At 42.3% G+C, this 27,933-nt stretch overlaps 1 protein-coding gene across 3 annotated transcripts in view; it reads left to right on the top strand.

Moving 5' to 3' along the window:
* Positions 1-27,933, top strand: part of ino80 (INO80 complex ATPase subunit) — a 222,552-nt gene that overhangs the window by 54,365 nt on the left and 140,254 nt on the right. For all 3 annotated transcript variants that reach the window (XM_060828740.1, XM_060828739.1, XM_060828741.1), the window contains 5 exons: positions 4,333-4,541; positions 6,949-7,002; positions 7,678-7,881; positions 9,465-9,660; positions 23,681-23,748. In XM_060828740.1, the coding sequence (XP_060684723.1) occupies positions 4,333-4,541; positions 6,949-7,002; positions 7,678-7,881; positions 9,465-9,660; positions 23,681-23,748 (731 nt within the window). The remainder of the gene's footprint in view (positions 1-4,332; positions 4,542-6,948; positions 7,003-7,677; positions 7,882-9,464; positions 9,661-23,680; positions 23,749-27,933) is intronic.

Raw genomic sequence — 27,933 nt, 5'->3', positions numbered from 1 at the left:
AGATTGATGAAAGAGGGCTCGAACATTGTTTTTGAGAAGTTAGAGAATTAATTACTTAGTCACAAAGATAAATTGTTGCAGTTGATTCTCTGGTGATGATGGTACAGGTTTAACAAAAAGTTTAACCAAGTGATCTCTTCCAGCTGAGGGAAGAAATGAGGATTGTGTGGTTAATCATGTCAAAGTTACAGATTGTTTGAGAATGAAAAGGAACAATTGTATGCCATAGTTGCAGCCTTATAGGGTATAATTTGTGATGTGTTACAGGAAAATTGATTGATTGGAGAGGCTCAAACTTGGGACTGTGTGCAAAATGGGCACTGATTTGAGGTGATTACCTGTTCAGAGAGTAAAATCAGAGCTCTGTAAATACTCCAATCTGGTTACTTTTGGAGACAGCAAAATAGATTTAATACAGTTGAAAATGACTTCAGAAGTGAAGGAACATAGGCCTGTGATGAACTGTATCCTGTTGGAGGGGAAGAGGAAGAATGAAAGTGAAGGTCTTAAAATAGGGTAGAGGGTAGGAGAAATTGAAGGAAAACTATGTCATGGAATAACAAATGGAGTGGTAGTGTTTGGTGAAGGAACAACACATTTAATAGGAGTGAGTGGAAATGTCAGAATAATTGTGAAAGGAAAAATGTGAAAAACAAGATTCAAATTCCAACATAAAAAATGATGCAGCAAAATGTTCACTATCTGAAACTGTCGAACTCCATGTTAAATTCAGAAGGTTGTAACATTACTAATTAGAAGATATATTTGTCAAACTTGAGCTAATCAAGAATACTGAACATGCTGAGGATGGAAGCGTGCATGAGAACTAGATGGCGAATTTAAAGTACAAGTAACTGGAAGTTGGGGTTATGTTTGCGAATATGGTGGATTCATTACTTAACCCAGTGCTGCTAGCAGGGTGTTGAGGGCAGGGGATGATGGGATTGAATGGCAGATCTGGTAGAGTTAAGGTGATGGATGAAGACCAAGAATGGTGGGCAAGCGAGAGGGTTGTGGATAAATGGAGAGCATGGCAGCAAGGCTGTGGATGGGCAACCTCGGGAGGTAAGGGTAGAGGGAGCTGCTGGTGGAAATTCCTCCAGAGTTTCTGACTGTAAGACATAGTCTTTGCTGGAGAATTTCATTGTTTCAGCTGTTGAGAAATTGCCTGTGAAAAGTTTAAACTTACTGATCAATTTCTGTGTAGTCTTGCCTGAGGATTTTTTGAGGAGTCCCACTGCGCATCTTGTGGGATGCATCTAGTATAGTGTCACAGAGATGTACAGCATGGAAACAGACCTTTCGGTCCAACCCGTCCACGCCGACCAGATATCCCAACCCAATCTCGTCCCACCTGTCAGCACCTGGCCCATATCCCTCCAAGCTGAAAATGTGTTGCTGGTTAAAGCACAGCAGGTTAGGCAGCATCCAAGGAATAGGAAATTCGACGTTTCGGGCGTAAGCCCTTCATCAGGAAGGGCTTATGCCCGAAACGTCGAATTTCCTATTCCTTGGATGCTGCCTAACCTGCTGTGCTTTAACCAGCAACACATTTTCAGCTGTGATCTCCAGCATCTGCAGACCTCATTTTTTACCCATATCCCTCCAAGCCCTTCCTATTTCTATTGATATACCCATCCAAATGTCTCTTAAATGTTGCAATTGTACCAGCCTCCATCACATCCTCTGGCAGGTAATTACACACACGTACCACCCTCTGCATGAAAAAGTTGCCCCTTAGGTCTCTTTTATATCTCTTCTCCCCCCCCCCCCCCCCCCCCCCAAACCTATGCCCTGTAGTTCTAGACTCACTGACCTCAGGGAAAAGACTTTGTCTATTTACCCTATCCAAGTCTCCCATGGTATCTTGAGTAGCTGGAGATGAAACAACTCTCACTGTTTTTCTGTCTTCACTGATATTGTCAGACGTGTTTCAAAATAGTGATGGAAAGGGTTGGACCAGATCTAAAAGTTGAAGTTCTAAATTGGAGAAAGGATAATTTTGGTATTAGGCAAGAAGTTTCAAAAGCTGATTGGGTGCAGATGTTCACAGTTGAAGCGACGACTGGAAAATGGGAAGCCTTCAGAAATGAGATAACGAGAGTTCAGAGACAGTATATCCCAGGTAGGGTAAAAGGAAAGGCTGGTAGGTGTGGGCTGGATGACTAGAGAAATTGAAGAAGGAAGCACGTGGAAGGTAGAGACAGGAGAGATCAAGTGAATCCCTGAGAGTATAAATGTAGTAGGAGTATACTTAAGTGAGAAATACCTGGGGAATTAGCTCAAATGGTAGAGCGCTCGCTTTGCATGCGAGAGGTGGCGGGATCGATGCCCGCATTCTCTGCTTCCTTTTTGGGCGGCACGGTGGCAGTGGTTTGCACTGCTGCCTCACAGCACCTGAGACTCAGGTTCATTTCCGGCCTCAGGCAACTGTCGGTGTGGAGTTTGCATATTCTCCCCGTGTCTGCGTGGGTTTCCTCTGGCTGCTCCGGTTTCCTCCCACAGTTCAAAGATGTGCAGGTTAGGTGAATTGGCCATGCTAAATTGCCCGTAGTGTTAGGTGAAGGGGTCAATGTAGGGGAATGGGTCTGGGTGGTTTGCTCTTCAGAGGGTCGGTGTGGACTTGTTGGGCTGAAGGACCTGCTTTCACACTGTAAGTAATCTAATCTAATCTAAAAGGGGCAAATTGGGTTAAGGAGATTTTAAAGCATTTTTTACAAATACATGAAGGACAAAAGGATAAGTAGGGAGTGAATAGTGCCCTTCAAAGATCAGCAAGGTGGCTTTTGTGTGAAGCTGCAGGAGATGGGGCAGATACGAAATGAGTATTTTGCATCAGTGTTTCATGTGGAGAAGGATATGGAAGTTGTAGAATGTGGGGAAATAAATGGTGACATCTTGAAAAATGTCCTTACTACAGAGGAGGAAGAGCTAGATGTCTTCAAACACATAAAGGTGGATAAATCCCCAGGACCTGATCAGGTGTATCCTAGAATTCTGTGGGAAGCTAGGGAAGTGATTGCTGGGCCCCTTGCTGAGATATTTGTGTCATCGATAGTCCAGGTGAGGTGCCAAAAGACTGAAGGTTGGCTAAGGTGGTACCATTATTTAAGAATGTTGGTAAGGACAAGCCAGAGAACTATAGACCAGTGAGCCTGACATCGGTGGTGGGCAAGTTGTTGGAGGGAATCCTGAGGGACAGGATGTACATGTATTTGGAAAGGCAAGGACTGATTAGGGATAGTCGTAATGGCTTTGTGCATGGGAAATCATGTCTCACAAACTTGATTAAGTTCTTTTGAAGTAAAAAAGAGGATTGATGAGGGCAGAGCGGTAGATGTGATCTATATGGACTTCGCTAAGGTGTTCGACAAGATTAGATCTCATGGGATACAGAACTGGCTCAAAGGTAGAAGACAGATTGCAGGTGGAGGGTTGTTTTTCGAACTGGAGGCCTGTGACCAGTAGAGTGTCACAAGGCTTGGTACTAGGTCCACTAGCTTTCATAGTTTATATAAATGATTCGGATGCGAGCAAAAGAGGTATAGTTAGTAAGTTTAGCAGAAGTCACCAAAATTGGAGGTCAAGTGGACAGCGAAGAAGGTTACCTCAGATTACAGTGGGATCTTGTACTGTAGGGCGAGGCTGAATAGGCTGGGGCTGTTTCCTTGAAACATTGAAGGCTGAGGACTGACCTCTGAGAGATTTTTAAAACCATGAGGGGCATGGATAGGATAAATAGAGGGCATAGTTTAGGGTGAGAGGGGACAGATATGAAAGGGACCTAAGGGGCAACTTGTTCACGCAGAGGGTGTTTTGTGTATGGAATGAGCTGCTAGAAGAAGTTGTGGAGGCCGATACAATTGCATCATTTAAAAGGCATCTGGATGGATATATGAATAGCAAGGGCTTAGAGGGATATGGGCCAGGTGCTGGCAAATGGGACTAGATTAAGTCGGGTATCTGGTCAGCATGGGCAAGTTGGAACGAAGCGTCTGTTTCTATGATGTACATCTCCGTGACTCTGTGCTGAGTATTTCCAGCAATATTTTTATTTTGGAAGTTTGCTACTGTAGTATTTTGCCTTTATTAACCTGTTCAAAAGCTTTGTTTGACCAAGCATGAAAATGGAATGGGTGACTGAACACACAAGCACACACTTGAATCTGTAAGCAGTAACCTTTTAGTTGAGAATGCACTTTTACTTGTGCTTTGACTTTAGAGGAGGTTTCTCCACAGTTGTTTCTTTAAAAAAAATTGTTCATTCGTGCAGGTGTTGGGGTGGAGGTTGTGAGCTAATGTTTTTTTACTAACGTATCTTATTTTTTCCAGCCAAATTGAAGAAAGTGAAGAAGAGGAAGAAGCGTGAGGAGGAACACTCGTCTGGAGAATCCCCACGAAGAACTGAGATGAAAATATTTGCCAAGTTCTCCCATGATGCTCCTCCTCTCGGTTCAAAGAAAAAGCACTTGAACTTAGAGCAGTTGAATGCACGGCGACGCAAGGTCTGGCTCAGTATTGCCAAGAAGGAGGTTCCCAAGGTGAGTACTTAAAATCGTTCCACAGAAAGCTGATTAAACAGGAAGGTTCTGGTGCTGTTCTACAGACCTATTGGAGTGGTGATTTAGATTAGATTTCCTACAGTGTGGAAACAGGCCATTTGGCCCAACAAGTCCACACTGACCCTCTGAAAAATAACCCACCCAGACACATTCTCTTACATTTACCGGTGATTAATGCACCGAACACTATAGACAATTTAGCATGGTCAATTCACCTGGCCTGCACATCTTTGGATTGTGGGAGGAAACCGGACCACCCGTAGGAAACCCACATGGCCAGTGAGAATGTGCAAACTCGACACAGACACTCGCCCAACACAGGAATCGAACCTGTGTCCCTGGCACTGTGAGGCAGCAGTGCTAAACACTGAGCCACTATGTCGTTCTAAGAAGCAGGTGGTTTCCTGCTTGTTTCCACCAGCCTACTCCTTCTGCAGCAAGACCTGGTGCTGCACAATCAGGAAATGAGCACCTTTTCTGATAGCTGTCACTGCAGACTAGGATACTTCTGTAGTTCTGGTTTTCATTATTTGTTGAGCATGGATGGCAGAGTGGAGCGTGCAAGCAATTGCATTAAGCAAGCATGGAGATCATAGAATCCCTTCAGTAAAAAGCAGGCTATTAGGTCCATCAGGTCCACACTGATGCTTCACAGAGAATCTCACCCAGACTGATCGCCCTTACCCTATTTCCGTAATACCGCATTTCCAGTGGCTAACCCACACGTCCCTGGAGAAGTTGGATTGGTTGGGAGATGTGGTATGGATTAGGGTGGAGTTTAGCTTTGATTTGCAGCACATGATTGCCATTAACATTTAGTGAGGTATTGAAATAGAAACAAAGCAAACGGCTTAGACTTGAAAACAGAACCAAAGTGAAAATTGAGAAGGCGGAGCAGCAGTCGCTTGCGTGTCCCCTCAACACATCCCAATTGTATAGTATGTGTTGGATCCATAATATTTTTGAATTCTTCCATGTCCAGTATGCATTGGTCATTGCACTTGAAAATTTGATGTGAGCTGCTTTCTTGGAGCAGTGTCATCCCAATTTCTGCTAGGGTGTTTTTGGGACATGAGTTTCAAGATTTTAACCCAGTGGTGGTGAAGGAATGATGTGGTCAGGATAGTGGGGCTTGGAGGGGAAATTGAGGGTGGCAGTATTTTTCTGTCACTGGTGGTGGATAGGCAATGGCCGACATTTAAAGAACACATATGGCTAACAGGGGAAATTAGTGATAGTATTAAATACAAGGAAGAGGCATAAAAATTAGACAAACAAGCAACAGATCTGAGAATTGGAAACAGTTTAGATTCCAGCAAAGGGAGACAAATAGACTGATTTTAAGAGGGGGAAAATAGAATATAGAGAAGCTTGCAGGGTAAGTGCAGACCAATTATAAAAGCTGCTGTGATTATGCAGAAGGTAAAAGTTTGTACAGGACTTGTATTCAACTTCACTATCAGGATTGAGAATTTACAATGGGAAGTGAAGAGGTAGCAAACCAATTAAACGCATACTTCAGTTCTGCCTTCATAAGGGAGGCAAATAATGTATTGAAAATGTGGGAACAGTGTCTGATGTGAAGAAGGAATTGGAAAAAATTTACATGAGGAGGGATTTGGCATTGGGGGAACCTAACATAAGGTCAGAAGTGGCAACGTTCAGCATGGTTGCCATTCCTTCACTCTTGTCAGGTCAGAATCCTGGAGCTTCTAATCTAAAACACTGCAGGTGTTGTAACACCAGATGGATTGCAATAGTTCAGTAAGATGGCTCACCATCACTTTCTCAAGGAAAGTTTGGGCTGGTCTTGCCAACAACGCTGTCATCCCATGGAAGAAAACATAATTTTTTTGAGGACACCCTTTATGGTTACATTGAGTCCGGTGTGGAGAGAGCTTTAACAACAGCTGACCAGAAATTGCAGAAATGAAACAAAGTTTGTGATAACTGCATGGAAATAATGACAAAATGAAACAAATGCCCTCTTGCAGTGGTAGTGTCCCTGTCCCTAGACCAGGAGGCCTGGGTTCAAGTCCCACCTGCTCCAGAGTCGTGTAATAACATTTCTCAGCAGTTAATTAGAAAAATAGGTATATCCTTAACAATTTTAGACTCTCTATGGATTCGGCAGATAAGAGGTAGAAGAAAAAAACAAAGCACTGAGCCTTTTTAGGGAGGAGAACTCTTGATTAATTGTTCATTTGGTGTGTAAGTGTAATATGATTGTCTGAAAAGCCTCTTTGTACTGTAACCATTGGTGAATGTCATCGAGGATGAGTTTGCAGTTGGGGATTTTGGTCCAATTTACTCTGGTCTGGTCTTGAGTAATATGCTGTGTTCATATTTTGTACTGAGGAGTGACTGGTATGTACTTTCCTTGCAGGTCTACAAACAAAAGTCCTCTGCTCGGAACATGATCCTCACCAACACCAAGAAGGTAGGACTAACCTGCATTGAGAGATTTCAAATTGGAGATAAATTAATGGGCTGTACAAATAAGTCACTAGGAACAGTGGGAGCATTTCAGTGTAAATAAGAATTCAATCAGCAGTCCAAACTGGGTTCAGTGCGCTGAACTGTCTTTATGGTGTTATATTGTTAAAGGATTTTGAGATATCAAAGAGTTTTGGGGTGGCACAGTGGCTCTGGTTAGCGTTGCTGGGTTCAATTCCTGCCTCTGGCAGTGGTCTGTGTGGAGTTTGCACATTCTCCCCGTGTCTGCATGGGTTTCCTCCCACAGTCTAAAGATGTCAGGTTAAGTGAATTGGCCATTCTAAATTGCCCGTAATGTTCGGTCCATTCGTCAGGGTGAATGTAGGGGAATGGGTCTGGGTGGATTGCTCTTCGGAGGGTCGGTCTGGACTTGTTGGGCTGAAGGGCCTGTTTCCACGCTGTCGTGAATCTCATCTAATCTAATCTCATCAGTATTAACTTGAACTGACATGAATAGTTTCAGCTGAAGGTATACACAGTGTTAGTTCAGCCATATTTGAATCAATTTCAGTGACTGAAGATTGAGCAGCTTGTAGTGATGCACATAGTAAATGGTGGCTCACTATATCATGCTACAATTTGAACTATTCACATGTCTTCTATTGTTGTCTCACCCCAGCTGGCTCACCAGTGTATGCGAGAGGTGCGGAGGGCTGCTATCCAGGCACAGAAAAACTGTAAAGAAACGCTGCCTCGAGCCCGGAGGCTAACCAAAGAAATGCTTTTATACTGGAAAAAATATGACAAAGTAGAGAAGGAACATCGAAAGCGAGCAGAAAAGGAGGCTCTGGAACAGCGAAAACTTGATGAAGAGATGCGTGAGGTTAGAGAGATCTTGAACGCTTTTGTTTTAAACTGGCTGTTAGAAGCTAATGGAGCAATTGTCAGAGGACACATTTCTGAAATAAATAGATCCTTTGTGCAGTTTCTGGCCAGTCAGGTCAGAGATCACTGCTTTTAATCAATCCGACACCAAAGATAAGAACCAGTAGCCTGGAACCCCCTTTCAAATAATACTAAGGTCAGAATAGTTAAAGAAAGAAAAGATAGCATAAAACTGGCTTGTGTTACCTTGAATTTTTAGGGGTGGGTGGTCGTCTCATTGTATGGATATAGTGTTTGTATGGACATAGTGGAATACTTGTTGGTCATTGAATCTCCATTTAATTAAATCTTGGCTTCAATTTTCTTGCTGTTTTTGGATCTCTTAGTTGCTGAACAAAAATTTTGTCAGTCTTTTGGAGAGCGTGTACCTACCTGAAGAATTGCTTCCTGACATGCCTGACTCCATTGCTCTAATTTCAAGGCTTTGCTTTTTATTCTGGATAATAAAAATAGTTTGTAATCCTATCAAATATGATTTGTGCGTTCTAGCTTCAATCTAATCCTTTTGAGTACGAGTATTATTGAGTACGAGTAAATCTGCACAAACCCTTTTCCAAGGCCAGTAAAGCCTTCCTCCAATGTATTGCCCAAAATTGATACTCCACATCTGGTCTGATCTGAGATTTGTACAAGTGATTTTATTTGCTGAAGCATGAATGGAATTTTTTTATGAGCCCCTACTCTTCATATCCCACAATCCAGTCTTTTTCAGTGCTCTAAATACAATGGAGAATGTTTATTTGCTCCTGCTATCGAAGTGAGAAAAGTACACCTTCAAAATTACAAGCCTGTCTGTTAACGTAGATTGTAAGGATGTTGTTTGTGGATATTAGATGGAACATGGTTAATGACCAATTAGAGTTCTGTGGATTCCCTCCAATATTACTGACGTGATGGAACTCTTCAAATGCATTGTGCTGTTGGATAGTGGCAATATGAATCAAAAAGATTAGGTTGAAAGATTCAGTGTAACATTTCCAAATTCACAATGGCACAGAGCTATGTCACATTGAGTGTTGTGTGGAAGATAAAAGATGATTAAAGTGGATTTGAAGAGGCGAAGTACAATGTCTAGAAATGTCACGTTGTCAACTTTGGACAAGCAGTAAAGTGAGTTCCTTAAATGGTGTGACACTTGAAGTGTTGAATATCAGAGGGATTCTGGAGTCCTTGTTCATGTGTCACTGAAAGTTTACTGCAGGTATAGCAAGAAATTAAAGTAAATGCTATTGGCTTTTATTAGAGGACTTTAAGCAATTATATCAAGCCTTGGGGAGACTATACCTGGAGTATCACATGTAGTTCAGTTACCTTGCCCAAGAAAAAATGTACTTGTCACCAACCTGTTTGCTATGATGAACAGATGAGGGAAGTGTAGATAGTCATACAGGTTACCTTTAAAAATGTTCCAAACATTCCTCCTTTCACCTGATACTGTAACTGCGAGCTCTTGGAAGACATCTTCTCTGCTTTCTGGTCTCTGTCAGAAAACTTTTAAAACCTGCTTTCGTTGACCCATAGGCAAAGAGACAGCAGCGGAAATTGAATTTCCTAATCACGCAAACAGAGCTGTATGCACACTTCATGAGTCGGAAGCGAGCTTCTGGGAATGATGCCTTGCAGGAGGAAATATTGATGAAGCTGGATGACAGTGTGATCTTCAGACAGATTGACATTGGAGGAGGTGTGATGGTTAATGTCAGTCAAGAGGATTATGGTAAGAAAGATGGAAGTGTGTGCACTTGATTCTGGAAAGTCTGTAAGCCCATCCTCTTTTAAGACTTGTGTTGATGTTGACTAACACACAGACCTCTGTGCTGCTCTGTGACAATGGTGCTTTTGAGCCTTTTATTTCCACTTCAGTGGCCAAACAGAAGCTTGAGTAAACCTCACTTCCTTAACTGAAACACCTGCATTTCTTTTTAGAATATTGAACATTTACAGGCAGAGCAGGCCCTTCAGCCCTAGATGTTGCACCTATATTGAACAAAGAAAATTTATAGCCCAGGAACAGGCCCTTCGGCCCTTCAAGCCTGAGCCGATCTAAATCTACTGTCTAAACTTGTCACCCAATTCCTAAGCATCTGTATCCCTCTGCTCCCCACCTACTCATGCATCTGTCCAGATGCATCTTAAATGAATCTACCGTGCCTGCCTCTACCACCAACGTGTTCCAGATGCCCACCACTCTGTGTGAAGTACTTGCCGCGTGTATCCCCCTTAAATTTTCCACATCTCACCTTGAATGCGTGACCTCGTTATTGAATCCTTCACCCTGGGGGAAAGCTTGTCTCTATTTTGTAAACCTCACTCAGGTCCCCCTCAATCTCCTTTTTCCAAATGAAAACAAACCTAACCTACTCAACCTCTCTTCATAGCTAGTGCCTTCCATACCAGGTAACATCCTCATAAACCTTCTCTGCATCCTCTCCAAAGCATCTACATCCTTTTGGTAATGTGGCAACCAGTATTCTAAATGCAGCCGAGCCAACGTCTTGTATAATTTTAACATTACTTGCCAGTTCTTATACTCCATACCCCCTCCAATGAAGGCAAGCATACAAATGCCTCCTTGACCACTCTATCCACCTGTGCAGCAACCTTCAGGGTACAATGAACTGCACTCCGAGATCTCTTTGTCCATCAACTTTTCCCAAGGCTCTTCCATTTATTGTATAATTTGCTCTAGAATTAGTCTTGCCTAAATATATCACCTCACATTTGTCTGGATTGCAATTCTCTGCCCAACTCTCCAGTCAATCTATATCCTCCTGTATTCTTTGACAGTCTCCTCTGCTTTTTGCTACTCCTCCAATCTTTGTGTCATCTGCAAACTTACTGATCATAGCAACAGTACCCTCTTCTAGATCATTTATGGATATCACAAACAACACCACTGGGTCACCTTTCTCCATTTCGAGAAACTCCGTTCAACTACTGTCTCCTGTTGCTCAACCAGTTCTTTATTCACCTAGTTAGAACACCCTGTGCATCATGTGACTTCACTTTCTCTTAGTATACCATGGAGAACCTTATCAACCACCTTACTAAAGTCCATGTATATGACATCAACAGCCTTTCCTTCATCTATCAACTTGCTTACTTCCTCGAAGAACTCTCTCAAGTTGGTAAGGCACGCTCTTCTCCCGCACAAAACCATGTTGCCTATCACTGATAAGCCCATTCTTTCCTTTTATATAAATCCTTCCGTACCCCCTCTAGCAACTTTCCCACCACCGACGTCAGGCTCATTGGCCTGTAGTTACCCAGAATATCCATACTACCCTTGTACAGGGGAACAAAATGACCAACCTTCCAGTCCTCCGGCACCTCACCTATATTTAAGGATGCCACAAAGATATCTGTTAGGGCCCCAGCTTTTTCCTTTCTCGGTGCCCTCAGCAATCTCTGAAACATTCCATCCAGTCCTGGGGATTTGTCCACCTTAACCTCTCGCCTACCCAACACATCTTCCCGATTTTTGTCAACGTGATCCAGACTTCTATCTCTATCTCTAATCTCAAGATTCATAATGTTTCTCTCTTCAGTGAACACTGATGCAAAGTAATCATTGAGAATCTCACCCATTCACTTAGGTTCGACACACAGCCTTCCTTTGTTATCCTTTAGTGGACCAATCCTTTCTCTAGTTACCCACTTGCTTTTTATGTAAGAATAAAATGCTTTGGGATTCTCCTTAATTCTGCTAGCTACAGCTATTTCATGACCCCTTTTAGCTCACTTAACTCCTCATTTAAGACTTCTCCTACTCTTCCGATATTCCTCCAGGCCCTGTTCTGTTCTTAGCTGCTTCCCTTTTCCTCTTGGCTTGTCGTACAATTTTTCCTGTCATCCATGGTCCACTAATCTTGCCCTTCGTCTTCAGCAGGACATGCCTATCCTGCACTATCTTTGAAAGCCTCCGACATATCAAATGTGGACTTCCCTTCAAATACCTGTGTCCAATTCACTTTTCCAAGCTCCTGCCTAATTTTGATATAATTGACCTTGGCCCAGTTTAGTACTCTTCCCTTGGGACCACTCATCTTTATCTAAGAGGATTCTGAAACTGACAGAATTGTGGTCACTGCTCCCAAAGAAATCCCTCATTGCAACTTCTACCACCTGTCCTGGCTCGTTCCCCAGTACCACGTCCAATATGGCCCCTTCCCTCATCAGACTATTGACATACTGCTCTAGAAAGCTGTCCTAGATGCTTCTTACAAATTCTACCCCATCCAGACCTATGAAACTAAGTGTACCCCAGTCAATGTTGGGAAAATTAAAATCTCCCATCACTTCTACCCTATTGCTTCTACATCTTTCCATAGTCTGTTTACCTAATTGTTCTTCTACCTCAGGCTCACTGTTGGGAGGCCTGTAAATACAGCCCCAACAATGTTAACTGCTCCCTTCGGATTTCTCAGCTCCACCCATAATGCCACACTACCCAAGACCTCCATAGTGCTTTCCTTTAGCACAGCCATGATACCATCCATGACCTGCAATTGAACTCTTCTCCCCCACCTTTTACTTCCCTCCCTGTCCTGCCTGAATTGTCTATATCCTGGATCATTTAGTTGCCAATCATGTCCTTCCTTCTACCAAGTCTCTGTGATTGCAATAACATCATACTCCCAGGCACCAATCCAAGCCCTAAGTTCATCTGCCTTAAACACTATACTCCTTGCATTAAAGTAGGTGCATTTCAGGCCACCAGTTCTTTTGTGTTCATCTCCTCGCTGCCTACTTGTTTTCTCTTCTGGTTCACAGCCCCCTGCCACATTAGTTTAAAACCTCCCCAACAGCAGTAGCAAAAACTCCCCCAAGGACATTGGTTCCAGTCTGGTTCAGATGTAGACCGTCCATTTTGTGATACTCCCAACTTCCCCAGAACTGGTCCCAATGTCCTACAAATCTGAACCCCTCCCTCCTACATCATCCCTCAAGCCACGTGTTCATCTGCCTATTTTTTCACGTCTACCTTGGCTAGCACGTGGCACTGGTATTAATCCTGAGATCACTACCTTTTGTGGTCCTCCTCTTTAACTTCTCTCCTAGCTCCCTGAATTCTTCTTTCAGGACCTCATCTTGTTTTTTACTTTTATGCACCAAGACAACTGGCTGTTCATCCTCCCCTTTTTCAAATGCTCTGCAGCCAATCGGTGACATCCCTGACTTGGGCACCTGGGAGGCAACATACCATCTGGGAATCCCGTTTTTCGGCCACCGAACCACCTACCTTACTCCCCTTACAGTAAATCCCCTATGACTATGGCCCTACGAGTTGTCTTCCCACTCTTCTGAACAGCAGTGCCTGCCATGATCTTGACAACTGCTGCCTTCTGCTGGTGAGCCATCTCCCCCAATAGTATCCAAAACGGTATACTTGTTTTGGAGGGAGATGACCGCAGGAGACACCTGCACTGCCTTCCTACTCTTTCACTGCATTTGGTCATCCATTCACTGTCTCCCTCAGCAATTCTAACCTGCGGTGTGACCAGTTCACTAAACATGCTATCCACAACCACCTCAGCATTGCAGATGCTCCACAGTGAGTCTATCCGCAGCTCCCGAGCCATCATGTGGTCAAACAAGAGCTGGAGCTGGACGCGCTTCTTGCAAGTGTAACAGTCAGGAACGTCAGCCGCATTCCTAAGCTCCCACATTAAGCAAGAGTCACGTACCATGTGTCTGAGGTCCCCTGCCATTGTAAGCTTAGCTTTATATGAACTAACTAAAACCAGACAATGCAGTTAAATATGAAAAAGAAAGATAAAGAAAAAAATAAAAGCCTTACCTCAGAGTCTTTTTCTTCCAGTTAGAGGAGGGGGACGGGAGGGAGATGCAACATGTGTAGTATCTCTGCTTTAGCCACTGCCCAAATATAAATTAAACCCTTACCTTCCTGGCAGCCCTTGCTTAGTCCCCCTTCTCTACTCGCTGCTCTGTAAAAATGGAACCATTCTAAAGCCTGTCTATCCCACACTTCCATTTCATCCATGCGTTTTTCCAGTGACCATTTAAATGCCCTTAAAGTTAGTGATTCTTCTACTGTTGCAAGTAGGGCATTCCACATTCCTGCTACTGAGTAAAGAAACTACTTCTGACATGTGTCCTATATCTATCAACCCTCAATTTAAAGCTGTCTTCTCGTGCTAACCATCGTTATCTGAGGAAATAGGCTATAATTGTCCAGCCTATCAAACACTCTTATCGTTTATGTCCCAATTAAATCACCTCTTAACCTTCTCTGTAATGAAAGAATCCTCAAGTCCCTCAGCCTTTCATCATAAGACCTTCCCTCCATATCAGGCAACTTCCTAGTAAATCGCCTCTGAATCCTTTGCAAAGCTTCAACATCCTTCATATAATGCGAGCACCAGAACTGTACACAATACCCCAAGTGCGGCCACACAAGAATTTTGTACAGCTGCAGCTCTGAAACTCCGAAACTCTGTCCCTCCACCACTATAAACTAATACACCATCTGCTGCTTTATCAACCCTATCAGCCTGAGTGGCAACTTTCAGGGATCTATGAACATGAACACAGAGATCTGTCTGTTCATCTACACTGCTGAGAATCTTAGCATTAGCCCAGTACCCTATTCCTTTTACTCCTTCCAAAGTGAATCACTTCATGCTTTTCCGCATTAAGCTTCATTTAGAGTCATAGAGATGTACAAGTATGGAAACAGACCCTTTGGTCCAACCCGTCCATGCCAACCAGATATCCCAACCCAATCTAGTCCCACCTGCCAGAGCCTGGCGCATATCCCTCCAAACCCTTCCTATTCATTTACCCATCCAGATCCTTTTTAAATGTTGGAATTGTACTAGCCTCCACTACTTCCTCTGGCAGCTCATTCCATACATGCACTACCCTCTGTGTGAAAACATTGCCCCATAGGTCTCTTTTATATTTTTGCCATCTCACCCTAAAGCTATGCCTTATGATTCTGGACTCCCCCCACCCCAGGGAGAAGACTTTGTCTATTTATCCTATCCATGCCCTTCTTGATTTTATAAACCTCTATAAGGTCACCCCTCAACCTCCGCTCCAGGGAAGATAGCCCCAGTCTGTTCAACCTCTCTCAATAACTCAAATCCTCCCACCCTGGCGACATCCTTATAAATCTTTTCTGAACTCTTTCAAGTTTCACAATATCCTTCTAATAGGAAGGAGACCAGAATTGCACGCAATATTCCAACAGTGGCCAAACCAATGTCCTGTACAGCAGCAACATGACCTCCCAACTCCTCTACTCAATACTTTGACCAATAAAGGAAAAATACCAAACACCTTCCTGACTATCGTACCTACCTGTGAGTCTGCTTTCAAGGAGCTATGAACCTGCACTCGAAGGTCTTTGTTCAGCAAATGATGAAAAGCAGTGGACCCAGCACTGGTCCTTATGGCACTCCACTGGTCACCGACCTCCAGTCTGAAAAACAACTCTACACCACCACCCTCTGTCTTCTATCTTTGAGTCAGTTCTGTATCCAAATGGCTAATTCTCCCTGTATTCCATGAGAATTAACCTTGCAAACCAGTCTCCCAAGGGCTGATACCCCTGAGCCCAGCTCTACAGCTTATCTATGCCCCTCTGTAATCTGCAACATCATATGGTACTATCCACAACTCCATCAACCTTGGGGTCATCCACAAATTTACTAACCCAGCCTTCCATCCCCTCATCCAGGTCATTTCTAAAAAATGATAAACAGCAGTGGCCCAAAACAGATCCTTTTATTCTTGATATTGTTGTTTTCTGTCTCAGATAATCCTTTGTTGTGGATGCGTTCCCTTAATTTTCATCGTGAGCCTCCAATATTGTGCTTAAACAGCTACAACCATAACTTGTTTAGCAAGCAGTAGTCCAGTAGTTCTGACTGGCAGTTTCTGGTTTAATGAAATATGTGGAGATCTTCACGAAAATGTCTCCTTACAGAATTCTGCTCCCAAAGAAAGATTCTGGAGAAAAGACCATATTCGCTAATAATTCCTGGGGATAAGATTCTTAATGACCTACCTTGAGCATACTTGGTTTCTCAGTGATTGTGATTCGAGAAAAAGTGGGCTTTGTCGTGCATGCAGCACACCAGTCCTTTATAGCCTGGTCCTTCAAGTAGATTATATTCCAGAGAGTTCAGTGAAATATGTAAAATTTATAAGATGGCTTGACAAACTAGATACCTGGAAAGCGATCTCATATGGAACGAAAAGTTGGTGGCGAACTAATGAGAGATAAAATGAGGACAGTTGTGAGAGATGATCAAGGTTCTGATGTAGACTGTTTGGTCAAGATAAGTAACAGCAAAGGCAATAAGATATTGGGATGGATGATGTATGGATTCCCCTCACACCAAAAATAAAAACAAAGCAGTAGCCATACTGGAGGAAAGGGTATGAATCAATAAATAGGACCATGTTTAAAAATAAAACAATAATCTCCAAGATAGTTGGATGAGTCAAGTTGGAAAAGGTAGCTGTGGTAATGAATTCATTGAGGCTATTTGGGATAATTTCCTAGATGAATAAGTTATTGAGCCAACCAGACTATCTTGAATGATTCATAATGAAGCAGGTATAATAAATGACCTCTGAGTAAAAGATGCCCTAGGTAGCAACATTCATAACATCGTAGAATTTAACATTCAATTTGACAGTGAGAAACTTATCGGAGGAGAAAGTGAGGGCTGGAGATCAGAGCTGAAAATGTGTTGCTGGAAAAGCACAGCAGGTCAGGCAGCATCCAAGGAACAGGAGAATCGACATTTCGGGCATAAGCCCTTCTTCAGGATTCCTGAAGAAGGGCTTATGCCCGAAACGCGATTCTCCTGTTCCTTGGATGCTGCCTGACCTGCTGTGCTTTTCCAGCAACACATTTTCAGCTCAGTGAGAAACATATGTTGGAATAACTGTTTAACTTTTAAGGGAATTGCAATGAAATGAAGGTAGAGTTAGCTAAAGCAGACTGGGCAGATAGATGAGCAGGGAAGACATAGGCAAGCAGTGGCAGACATTTTAAAGAGGTAATTCATGACCGAACAAAGTGCATCCTAATAAGGAAAAAAGATTGAGAGGGATGAAACAACCGCAGCTAATCAAGGGAGTTAAGAAGAATATTAAATTAAAAGGAAAAATATATATGGAGGTAAAAGTCAGTGATAGCCCTGAATTCTGGGATAAATAAAGAACTCAACAGGGGAGGTCTAAAAAGGTAATGAAATGAGAAAATAAGCTACGTGGACAAACTAGCGAGGAATATGAAAAGTGGCAATTAGAGCTTCATTAAATACACAAAAATGGAGGTGGAGTACTGAAGTGATCGTCGGCCTCATAGAAAATTAACCTGGGAGATGGTTGTGGTGAATAACAAAATGGCACTGGAGTTAAGCAGACATTTTACATCCGTTTTTACGCAGAGGATACTTTGAACATGCTATTAATACTAAAGAATATGGAGAGGCATTCAGCACTTAGGCTATCTCATACTATGACTTTAGTCAATGAGGCTAAAGGCAGGTGCGCTTCTTAAACATGATGGCTTCCACCCTAGGATCTTAAAATAAGTAGCTACAGGGAAAAGTGTAAGAATTGGTTGTAATTTTCCAAAAATCCTTGGATTCTGCAGAAATACTGAAAAACTGTCAATTTGGCATCCCTACTAAAAAGGCAGAAATCTGCTTATGATTGGCCAATTAAACTAACATCTATTGTCGGGGGGAATCACTTAGGAGGTAATAGCACAGTGGGAAATTCATAATCTAATCGAGCAGAATCAACATGACTTCATTAAAGGAAAATTGTATCGATTAATTTACTTGCCTTTTGAGGAACTCTCAACTGGTGGATAGAGAGAAACCAGTAGATTGTATTTGGACTTGCTGAAGGTGTTTATCAAGGTACCACAAAACGTTAAGTCATAATGTAAGAGCTCATGTTACATGGTTAGAGGTATGGTTAGAGAATTGGCTAGTGAGCAATGTGATTGAATGAAAATGCAGGATGCAAACAATTTAGAGAGAGATTGATAGGTTAGATAAACAGGCAAAAATTTGACAAATGGAGTATAATGTGGAAAATATGAAGTTACTCAGTTTGGATGGAGAAGAACAGGATGTTTTTTTTAAATGGAGAAAAACTACGACACAAGGCCTTGGATACTTGTGCACGAAGAAAGCAGGCGCAAAATGGAATATTGGCTCTCCTTTCAAGAGGGCTGGAGTATGATTGTAGGGAAGTCTTCCTGCAACTGTACAAAGTGTTAGTGAGATCACATCTGGAGTACTGTATTATTTCATTAGAGACAGTTCAAAGATGGTTCTCTAGGATGATGCTGCTATGGAGAGATTGTCTTATGAGCAAAGGTTAAACAGTTTGGGGCTCTGCTCACTGGAATTTAGAAGAATGAGAGAGGATCTCTTTGACACATGGGATTCTTATTGGGATTGACAGGGTGAATACTCAGAACATGTTTTCCCTCACGAGAGAGCCTAGGATAGGAGGACATTGCCTAAGAATAAAGGAGTGCCAATGTAAGACTGAGATGAATAATTTCTTCTCTGAAGGTTGTCTCTTTGGAGCTCCTTGCTCCAGAGAGCTGTGGGGGAAGAGTCTTTGTGTATATTTTAAAGCTGAGATGGATTCTTGATCAGTCAGAGAATCCAGGGCTTTTGGGGAAGTGCAGCAATGTCATCAGCTGTGATCCTGTTGAACGGTTGTGCAGGCTGAGGAGGCATAATGGCTTGCTCCTGTTCCTTATCTTACATAATATGAAAATTTTACGTTTGAATGATGTTTCAGAGTCTGTACCTTTTTTTAATTCCCCTGGTTGAAATTTACCGGTTGAAGCTTTTTTGCTCCATGCTGTTGTTGCCAAGAATTTGCATAAAGAATATTCAGCTGCCCTGTCCCAAATGTCTAGATTAAACAGACAGGAGAGCATCAATCACCAAGCCCTTGGTGCTTTGACTTTGTAATGCACAGAAAACCTAGGCATTCAAATTTTTTAAAGAAACTAGGAGTTTGTAGGGTTGGCAAAGTGACACAAACCTCTTAAAAATCCTCATTGTCGACTGTCCTTGTCAAAGCCTATATGAAGTCCATAAAAGCATGTTTCATACTCGAGCTCCATGGTCAACCATGCAAGTGTTTGCTCTAAACCACAAAGCAGGTAGAAGTGCTTAGGATATAAGGACAAAGTGTAAAACCTGGGATTTGAATTTACACACAGTGTGGTCTTGACAGTAGGCTGTGATTGCACACCTGCCCTAACATCTCCGAAGCACTACATAACACATCCTTTCACACTTAGCAGCAATTAAAAATTGATGCCTAAATATGTTGATGTGATGTGACATGGCAAATTTGCCTTGTTTCACAAAATGCATCCAAAGAAACAAAATAAGAAAACCAGCTGCACCCTGTTCTCAGCACTGAACGTTCATTGCGACTGTTATATAGAAAGTGAATAGATGTTTCAGAACAGTTCACCCAGTGAATCCCTTCAGCCCATCGTGATAGTATGGGCTTTTTTATCAAGCTATGCAATTAATCCCTTTCCGCATAATTTCCTCATGTAATTTTTCTTTGCATTGGAATGTATGCACAATTCTCTTTAAAGGGCAAGGCAGTGACAAAGTAGGTAGTGTTACTGTGCTACTAATCCAGAACACCAGATTAATGTTTCTGGGACACGAGTTTGAAACCCACCATGGTTGATGGTGAAATGTGAACTCAAAAAGAAAATCTGGGATATAAATCTAACCCATAGTCATCCATGTAACCAATCTAGGTTGTCATAACCCATCTGGTTCACTAATTTTCTTGAGGGAAGGAACTGTGCCATTCAGACCTAATCTGGTTTACGTATGACTCTGACTCTGAAAGCTCAGACTGTTAACTGGCTTTTGAAGTGGCCAAGCAAGCCACTCCGTTGTATCTTAAGTACTGTAGCAAATGTGAGGTGAGAACTTTTGCACATGTTCATTTTGAGGTATCCAAGGGGGCATTGAATGATTATTTAAAGAGAAGGGCTAGAAAGTGACACTAAATCTTGATGCTTGTACAGAAATCCAATGCAGACATTCGAGCCAGGCGGCTCCTTTCTGTGTCATAACACATCTTTGAATTTGTGAATGTTGCTAAAGCATCTTTATAAGGACAACTTTTCAAATCACAAAAAAACTTTTTAAACTTTTAGTTCTTTTGCTTTTCTCAGTTCTCTGTATACCCTTTCCAAATGTATCTTTCTATTTCTCTTACGGTTTGACGTGAGTGATGACCCCTAACCAAATTACTTTGGAAGGCATGCAGACTGAGATACTGAGTAAACTATCCCTAGTCATGGTGAATTTCTGGATAGAAGCTTGAACTCTGGAGTTATTCAACCCAAGAATGATCAAAAGCATAGGTGTGGAACGTTTTTCCCTTGATATTCTGTGATCTCTTTTTAAGGGGTTGGTAAACAGTTTGGTCTTTACAGACCCAGATACACAGCTAGTGACCAATATGTAGAAATTACTGATAGCTGACCCTGAAACTAGCTACACCTCAACAGAACTCCTGTAGAATGTTTAGGTTGTAAAAAGAAAAGGCTGTTAGGGAATCTGCCAAATAGGAGATTATCCTTGTGTCGGGAATTGAAGTTGAGAGTATTTTTTTTCTCATTTTCCTGATCCCACAACCTTCTTAATGAGTTATTTGGTCCGTCTCAGTGCAGAGAACACAGTGTAACAGATAAAAATTGTGTTGAAATCTTATTTTGTGTACCTGCATGTATACATGGTCATTAACGGTCTTTTATGCTTTGTGTAGTTTACATTGTTGCCTTTTACCCACAGGTCTTTGCATTTCACCTGTCACAGATGTAGTCTGTGAATAGAGCACTCAAGCTAGACCCTGGGTGCCCTGATGGAGTGTCCCACCCAACTGAGAACTTCTTGTCCGTCAGATACTGAGAGTATTGTTGTGATTATTCCATCATACACAATTTTAGTTTTGGTTGGCAGTTTTTAACATTTTTTATTCTTCATGTCCAAGTTTGTTGCTCTTGTTTTTTTTAAATTGCTTTATGACTGACGTCACACCAGGCCCGAGTGTCCTAAATCTTAAAACATACCAGTCAGATTTTCCTTTAAAATATTGGTCCCTACACTCTGAACATTGGTGACGATTGTTTACTTAGTATGGTAATGCCTTAAGGAATTCTGTTCTCCTCCCTTTGTGCTTTGCCAGCTCAAGCTTGCTTTATAAAATCTCCAATGTTTCTCCTTTTCAGTCATGATTTCAGTTTCCCATTTTCAGTTATATAGTACACAAACAGACCCTTTAGTCCAACTCATCCATGTCAACCAGATATCCTAAATTAATTTAGTCATGCTTGCCAGCTTTAGCCCCATGTCCGCCTGAACTATTCCTGTTCATGTACCCATCCAGATGCCTTTTAAATGTTGGAATTGTGCCAGCCTTCTCCACTTCCCCTGGCAGCTTGTAGCATATATACACCACTCACTGTGTGAAAAAGTTGCCCCTTGGGTCCTATTTAAATTTTCCCTTCTCACTTTATACCTATGCCCTCCAGTTTTGGACTCCCCTATCCTGCGGGTGAAAAACCTTGACTGTTGGCACTGTCCATGCTCTTTGTGATTTTATCAACCTCTCTAAGGTCACCACTCAGCCTACAACATTCTAGAGGGAAAATGCGCCGTGTATTCAACCTTTCCTTATAGCTTAAACCCTCCAATCCTGGCAATATCCTTGTAAATCTTTTCTGAACCCTTTAAAGTTACACACCATTTTTGCTACAGCAGGGAGAGTAGTTTGAACATAGTATTCAAAAAGTGGCCTCACCAATGTCCTGTTCAGCCACAAGATGATATTCCAATATCTGTACTCCGTGCACTGACCAATGAAGGCAAGCATGTCAAATGCGTTCTTTACCATCCATCATTTTGTAATTCTGTTTCTAAGGAACTATGCAGCTGCACCCTTTGGCCTCTTTGGTTGGCAACACTCTCCAAGACCTTACCATTAACTGTAATCATCATGCCCTGATTTGCCTTACCAAAAGCAATGCCTTTCATTTATCCAGATTAAACTCCATCTGCCATTCTTTGGTCTGTTGGCTCATCTGACCACGGTGATATTGTACTCTCAGGTAACCTTCTTTGTTGTCCAATATTTGCTTCATCTGCAGGTTTAGCAACCATACCTCTTCTGTTCCTATCCAAATCATTTAAATAAATAATGAAAAGCAGTGGACCTAGCACCAATCCTTGTGGCACACCACTGGTCACTGCCTCCAATCTGAAAAGCAATCCTCCAGCACCACCCTGTCACCTTCCTTCGAGCCAATTTTGTATCCAGTTGGCTTACTTCACCAGGATTCCATTGATCTAACCTTGCTAACTAGTCTACTCATATGGAATCTTGTTGAATGTCTTGCTGAAGTACTGAGAAAACATTGTCCATGGCTCTGCCTTTAACTATATTTGTCACTTCAAGAAACTTAATCAAGTTAGTGAGACCAGATTCTCAATGCTGACTATTTCTAATCAGTCCTTGCCTTCCCAAATGAACATAAATCCTGTCACTCAGAATTCCCTGTAACAACTTAGCCAGTACTGAAGTGCAGCTCACCATTCTATAATTGCCTGGCATTCTTTGCCACCTTTCTTAAATAATGGCACCATAATAGTCTTATGGCATGTCACCCATGATACAGATATCTCCGCAAAGGGCCTAGCTTTCCTTGCTTTTTACAGATTATAGATGCACTTTATCAGGTCCCAGGGATTTATCCACCTTGATGCATTTTAAGATGTCCAGCACCACCTCTTTTGCAATATGGGCTCCTTTCACGATAGCAGCATTTATATCAAGCTGAAGCCAAGGTTTGGGGATGTGCAAGAAGATAAAATGGTTGGAGGTAGACAAATGTAGACAACCAAAGATGAGGTGGGCAGTCATCTGAGGTAAGAGCGGTTGAGATTGGAGTGGAGCCATTTGAGTTGGGAGAGGGGCAAGTGAATCCAGGGGTGATGAAGATGCTGACTGTGGTGGAATTACTTCTCATAATCTCAAAAGACAACTTGTAAGTTTATTATTGTCCTCTATTTTGTGAAATCTCTCCAACATTGAATTATAGATAGGACATTTAAAGGTCCACGTCTTGGTTCTCTGGTGCTGAGCTTGCAGTAAGGTTCAAGGATGTCGTTGCACATCTTATCTGAATGTCCAGGTCAGTGTTTCTTAACCCTCTACATCTTAGATGTCACCAGGCATTTTGTCGAAATTGTCCCATAGTGGAGCAATCAGTGACCAGGTGATGGCGATTTAAAGTAAGGGGCAGGAGATTTAGAGGGAATGTAAGGAAACAGCTTTTCACCCCAAGGGTGATGGCACCTACAAGCTCCCTGTCTTTCAGGGATACCACTGCAGTACCATCTGTATCCAAATGTCCTAGCTGTCTTCCACTGGCAATTGAGTAGCAAATATATATCTTAATTCTTGGCTTCATGCCTTTTTATTTCATTGTTTATTTTTATAATTCTCCCCCCACCTTGATAGACTTCACATTCAGACAGAGGGATGTACCCCATTGGTTGAGTAGCACTGTTCTCGGTAACTAGCAAGGTGAACTTGGCACTTTTTACCAACCTGAGCCCCAGTGGAGAAATTACCATGTACTCTTATGATTTTATTGTGTGTTACTCTCTGTTTTGCAGATAGTGAATACTATAAAGCACAGGCACTGAAGAATGCAGAGGATGCCTTTCGAGTGCAGCAAGCCAAAGTGAGTGGCTCAGGTTTGCATTATGTTGATGATTGTGTTCCACTCTCCTAGCCCAGTCCCTGGCGTGCATGACATTTTTCATGCTAATGAGTTTTTGTTTTGTTTTGTGCTATAATTTCACCTGATCTGTTTTGAAGCAGTACAGGATATAAATTTGTGCAAGTTCACTGATCAGGAATGAGTTATACAGGTACTTGAAAGTGAACTTCATATGCACTTGGGGCACCAGTTGTTAGCACGAGGCACTTAGTTATTTGTTATAACAGCGAAATGCCACCACCTTTATTCTGCTGCAACCCAAAACATCGTTGCTTCAATTGTAAGAATTCATTCTACTCCCTTATGACATTGACCACAGAATTAGAATATACAAGTTAGTTTACTGTTTTACATTCAAGCAGAGGGTTTGTTTGTGCCTTTTAAATCTGGCTTCTCCAGAACATGGGGTGAGATTGCCTTCACTCACCAGCCAAAGTTATTGTAGCAAATGAGTGACACCCTACCCATTCCAGGAATTAGTTGGTAAACCTTCTGAGAATGTTGGTTTGGCCACAGTTAGAATTATGTATGCAGTTTTGGAATCCACATTATCGGAGGGTTGTGATAGCAGTGGGGAGGGTGCATGGGAGATGTACCAGAATATTGTTTGGGCTGGAAAGTTTCAGTCATGGAGAAAGATGGGATAAAAGAAAGATTGCGGTTGGTTTCTTGGGAACAGAGGAGACTGAGGCAGTATAAAATTTCCCCGTAGTGGAGCGATCAATGACCAGGAGATGATGATTTAAAGTAAGGGGCAGGAGGTTTAAAGGGAATGTCAGGAAATACCTTTTCACCCAGAGGCTGGTGGAAATCTGGAGTTCGCTGGCTGCAAGGGTGGGAGAGGCAGAAACCTGATAACATTTAAGCATTTAGATGTGCTCTTGTGATGCCAAGCCAGGTGAGACTGTGCCATCTGCTGGAAAATGAGATTACAAAAATTAGGTGGTTGATTTTTACTGGCATGGGCGTGAAGGGCCCAAGAACCTTTTCATGTGTTGTAGACCTCTAACTCTGCATCCAATGCATTTGCATACTTGCTTAAATAAGGAGACTGATACTGAGGTGGAGTTTCAAGGAAGGATCGTATTGGACTCCAGACATTAACTGTTTCACTGTCCACAGATACAGCCAGATCTGCTGAATTTCTCCAGCATTTTCTCTGTTCCTCCCACTTGATTACCATTTCAACTACCACCTTGAACGTTCATTCCCTTCATTACCACATGGTGGTAACAGTGTGTGCTATTTACAAGATGCACTGCAGCAACTCTCAAAAGCTCCTTCAACAGCAACTTTAAATAAAGTCATAGAGATGTCCAGCACAGAAACAGGCCCTTCTGTTGAAATATTGTAATTGTACCAGCCTCCACCACTTCCTTTGGCAGCTCATTCCATACATGCACCACCCTCAGTATGAGAAAGTTGCCCCTTAAGTCCCTTTTACATTTTTCCCCTCTCAACCTAAACCTATGCCTATTTGTTCTGGACTCCCCCTTCTTCACCCCCCCCCCCACCCCCCCCCCAACCACACTCCAGGGCAAAGACTCTGTCTATTTATCCTATCCATGACCCTCATGATTTTGTAAACCTCTATAAGGTCACCCCTTCCAGTAAAAACAGCCCCAGCCTGTTCAGCCTCTCCCTTTAGCTCAAATCCTGGCATTATCCTTATAAATCTTTGAACCCTTTCATGTTTCACAACATCTTTCTGATAGGAGGGAGACCACAATTGCACGCATTATTCCAACAGTGGCCTAACCAATGTCCTGTACAGCCGCAACATGACCTCCCAACTCCTCTACTCAATACTCTGACCAATTAAGGAAAGCGTACCAAACGCGGCCTTCAATATCTCACCTACCTGTGACTGCACTTTCACGGAATTATGAACCTGCACTCCAGGGTCTGTTTGTTCAGCCACACTCCCCAGGAACTTAATATTAAATGTATAAGTCCTGCTCTGATTTGCTTTTCGAAAATGCAGCACCTCACGTTTATGTAAATTAAACTTCATCTGCCACTCCTCAGCCCAATGACACATCCGATCATGATCGTTATGTAGTGTGAGGTAACCTGCTTCGCTGTCCACTGCACCTCCAATTTTGGTGTCCTCTGCAAACTATACCTCTTGTGTTCACGTCCGAATTATTTATATAAATGACGAAAAGCAGTGGACCCAGCACTAATCCTTATGGCACACCACTGGTCACAGGCCTCTAATCTGAAAATCAACTCTTCACCACCACTGTCTTCAACCTTTGAGCCAGTCCTGTATCCAAATGGCTAGTTTTCTGTGTATTCTGTGATCTAACCTTGCTAACCAGTCTACTGTGAGGAACCTTGTCATATACCTTACTGAAGTCTATACAGATAATGTCCATAGGTCTGTCCTCATAAAGCTACTTTGTTACTAGTTCAAAAAACTCAATCACATTTGTGAGACATGATTTCCTGTGCACAAAGCCATGTTGACTCTTCTTAATCCCTAATCCTTGTCTTTCCAAATACATGGAAATCCTATGCCTCCGCATAGCTGACAATAACTTGCCCACCAACGATATCAGGCTCACCAGTTTATAATTCACAGGCTTTTCCTTACCATCCTTCCTTAAATAGTGGCATCACGTTAGCCAGCTTCCAGTTTGCCAACACCTCACCTGTGATTACCACAGATAGAAATAGCTCAATAAGGGGACCATCAATCACTTCCCTAGCTTCCCACAGAGTTGTGGGTACATCAGATCAGGTCCTGGGGATTTATCCACTTGTTGGTGTTTTCAGACATCCAGCACCACATCTGTAATATGGGCATTTTTCAAGATATCACCATCTATTTCCCCACATTCTATTTCTTCCATGTCTTTCTCCACAGTAAACACTGCAAAATACTCATTAAGTATCTTCTTCCCACACACCCCCCCCACCCCCACCCCCAAAATCTCCTGCAGTTCCACACAGAGACTGTCTTGCTGATCGTTCAGGGGCCCTGTATGTCCCTAGTTACCTTGTGGAATCCCTTTGGATTCTGCTTAATCCTCAAAAGGTCTACCACCTATGAGGACAAGGCAGCAGATCTATTTAAATGCCACTATCAGGAAGTTCCCCTTCAAGCCACTAGCCATGCTGATTTGGAACTATTTCACTGTTCCTTTGGTGCCACTGGTCCAAAATCCTGGAACTCCTTCCCTCACAGTACTGTGGATGTTTCTATACCTCAAGGATGTCAGCAGATCCAGAAGGCAGCTCTTCTTGGGGCATTTGGGGATGTGCAATAAATGCTGGCCTAGTCAGTAACACCCATACTCTGTGAACAAAGTCAAAGACAAACTCTTTGGCAATTTCATTTTAAACCTTTCTGTAGTCTAAGAGACTACCGTTCACTACTACCTCCTTGCTTTTTGCAAGCCATTTGTACAGCACTTTATCGTGTACCTTTGGAAATATGTAGGCGACCAGTTATAATGCCAAGAAACAAATATTGAAACTTAGTTTAAAAACAGATTAGGTTTTCAGGTGGGAGAAGGCAGAAATAGAGAGGTGGACATGAATAAGAGGAGTTGCAAAAAGTGCACTGAAGTGATAGAGAGACTCGAGGTTGGAGCTATGCAAATTTGGAGTTAAAAGAAGAGCAGAAAGCAAGGAGGGAAATTTTAAGGCAGTGAATAGGTTGGAAGGCAGGTTGGTAGGTGAAGGACTTTAATGTATTGTGGACAGAGAATCAATCTAGGTCTGAGATGGGGATGATATGCAGAAGAGATTCGATGTTGACAGGAATGAGTTGGAGTTTGTAGAGAATGAAAACCCATTGGGAAATGTAAGGATTATGGCTAAAGATGATCCACATCTTGTAATCTGTGTTTGCCTTATTCCAGGGAGGAGGATATTTTCCTGCACTGGTGCCTTGTGTCAAACTGTGTGTCAAGTTGTATTGATACCGCTAATCTTATGGGCAGTGAAACTTTCAGTTGAATCAGCTGATGTTCATATGTCCTTTATTGGAAAATAGCACTTTGGTACAATAAGAGAGGATTAAACTGGCTTTTATGTCTTATGGAAGGGATTTGCTTATGCCATGTTCACTTTGTTGGTTTGTTGTTCTATTCTTGGACTTTCTATGTTAATGAACAGTGTTTGTAACTTAGAAAA

This window comes from Hemiscyllium ocellatum, chromosome 8 (assembly GCF_020745735.1).
Source record: "Hemiscyllium ocellatum isolate sHemOce1 chromosome 8, sHemOce1.pat.X.cur, whole genome shotgun sequence".
Lineage (NCBI taxonomy): Eukaryota > Metazoa > Chordata > Chondrichthyes > Orectolobiformes > Hemiscylliidae > Hemiscyllium > Hemiscyllium ocellatum.
This window is presented reverse-complemented; position numbering and strand designations above follow the sequence as displayed.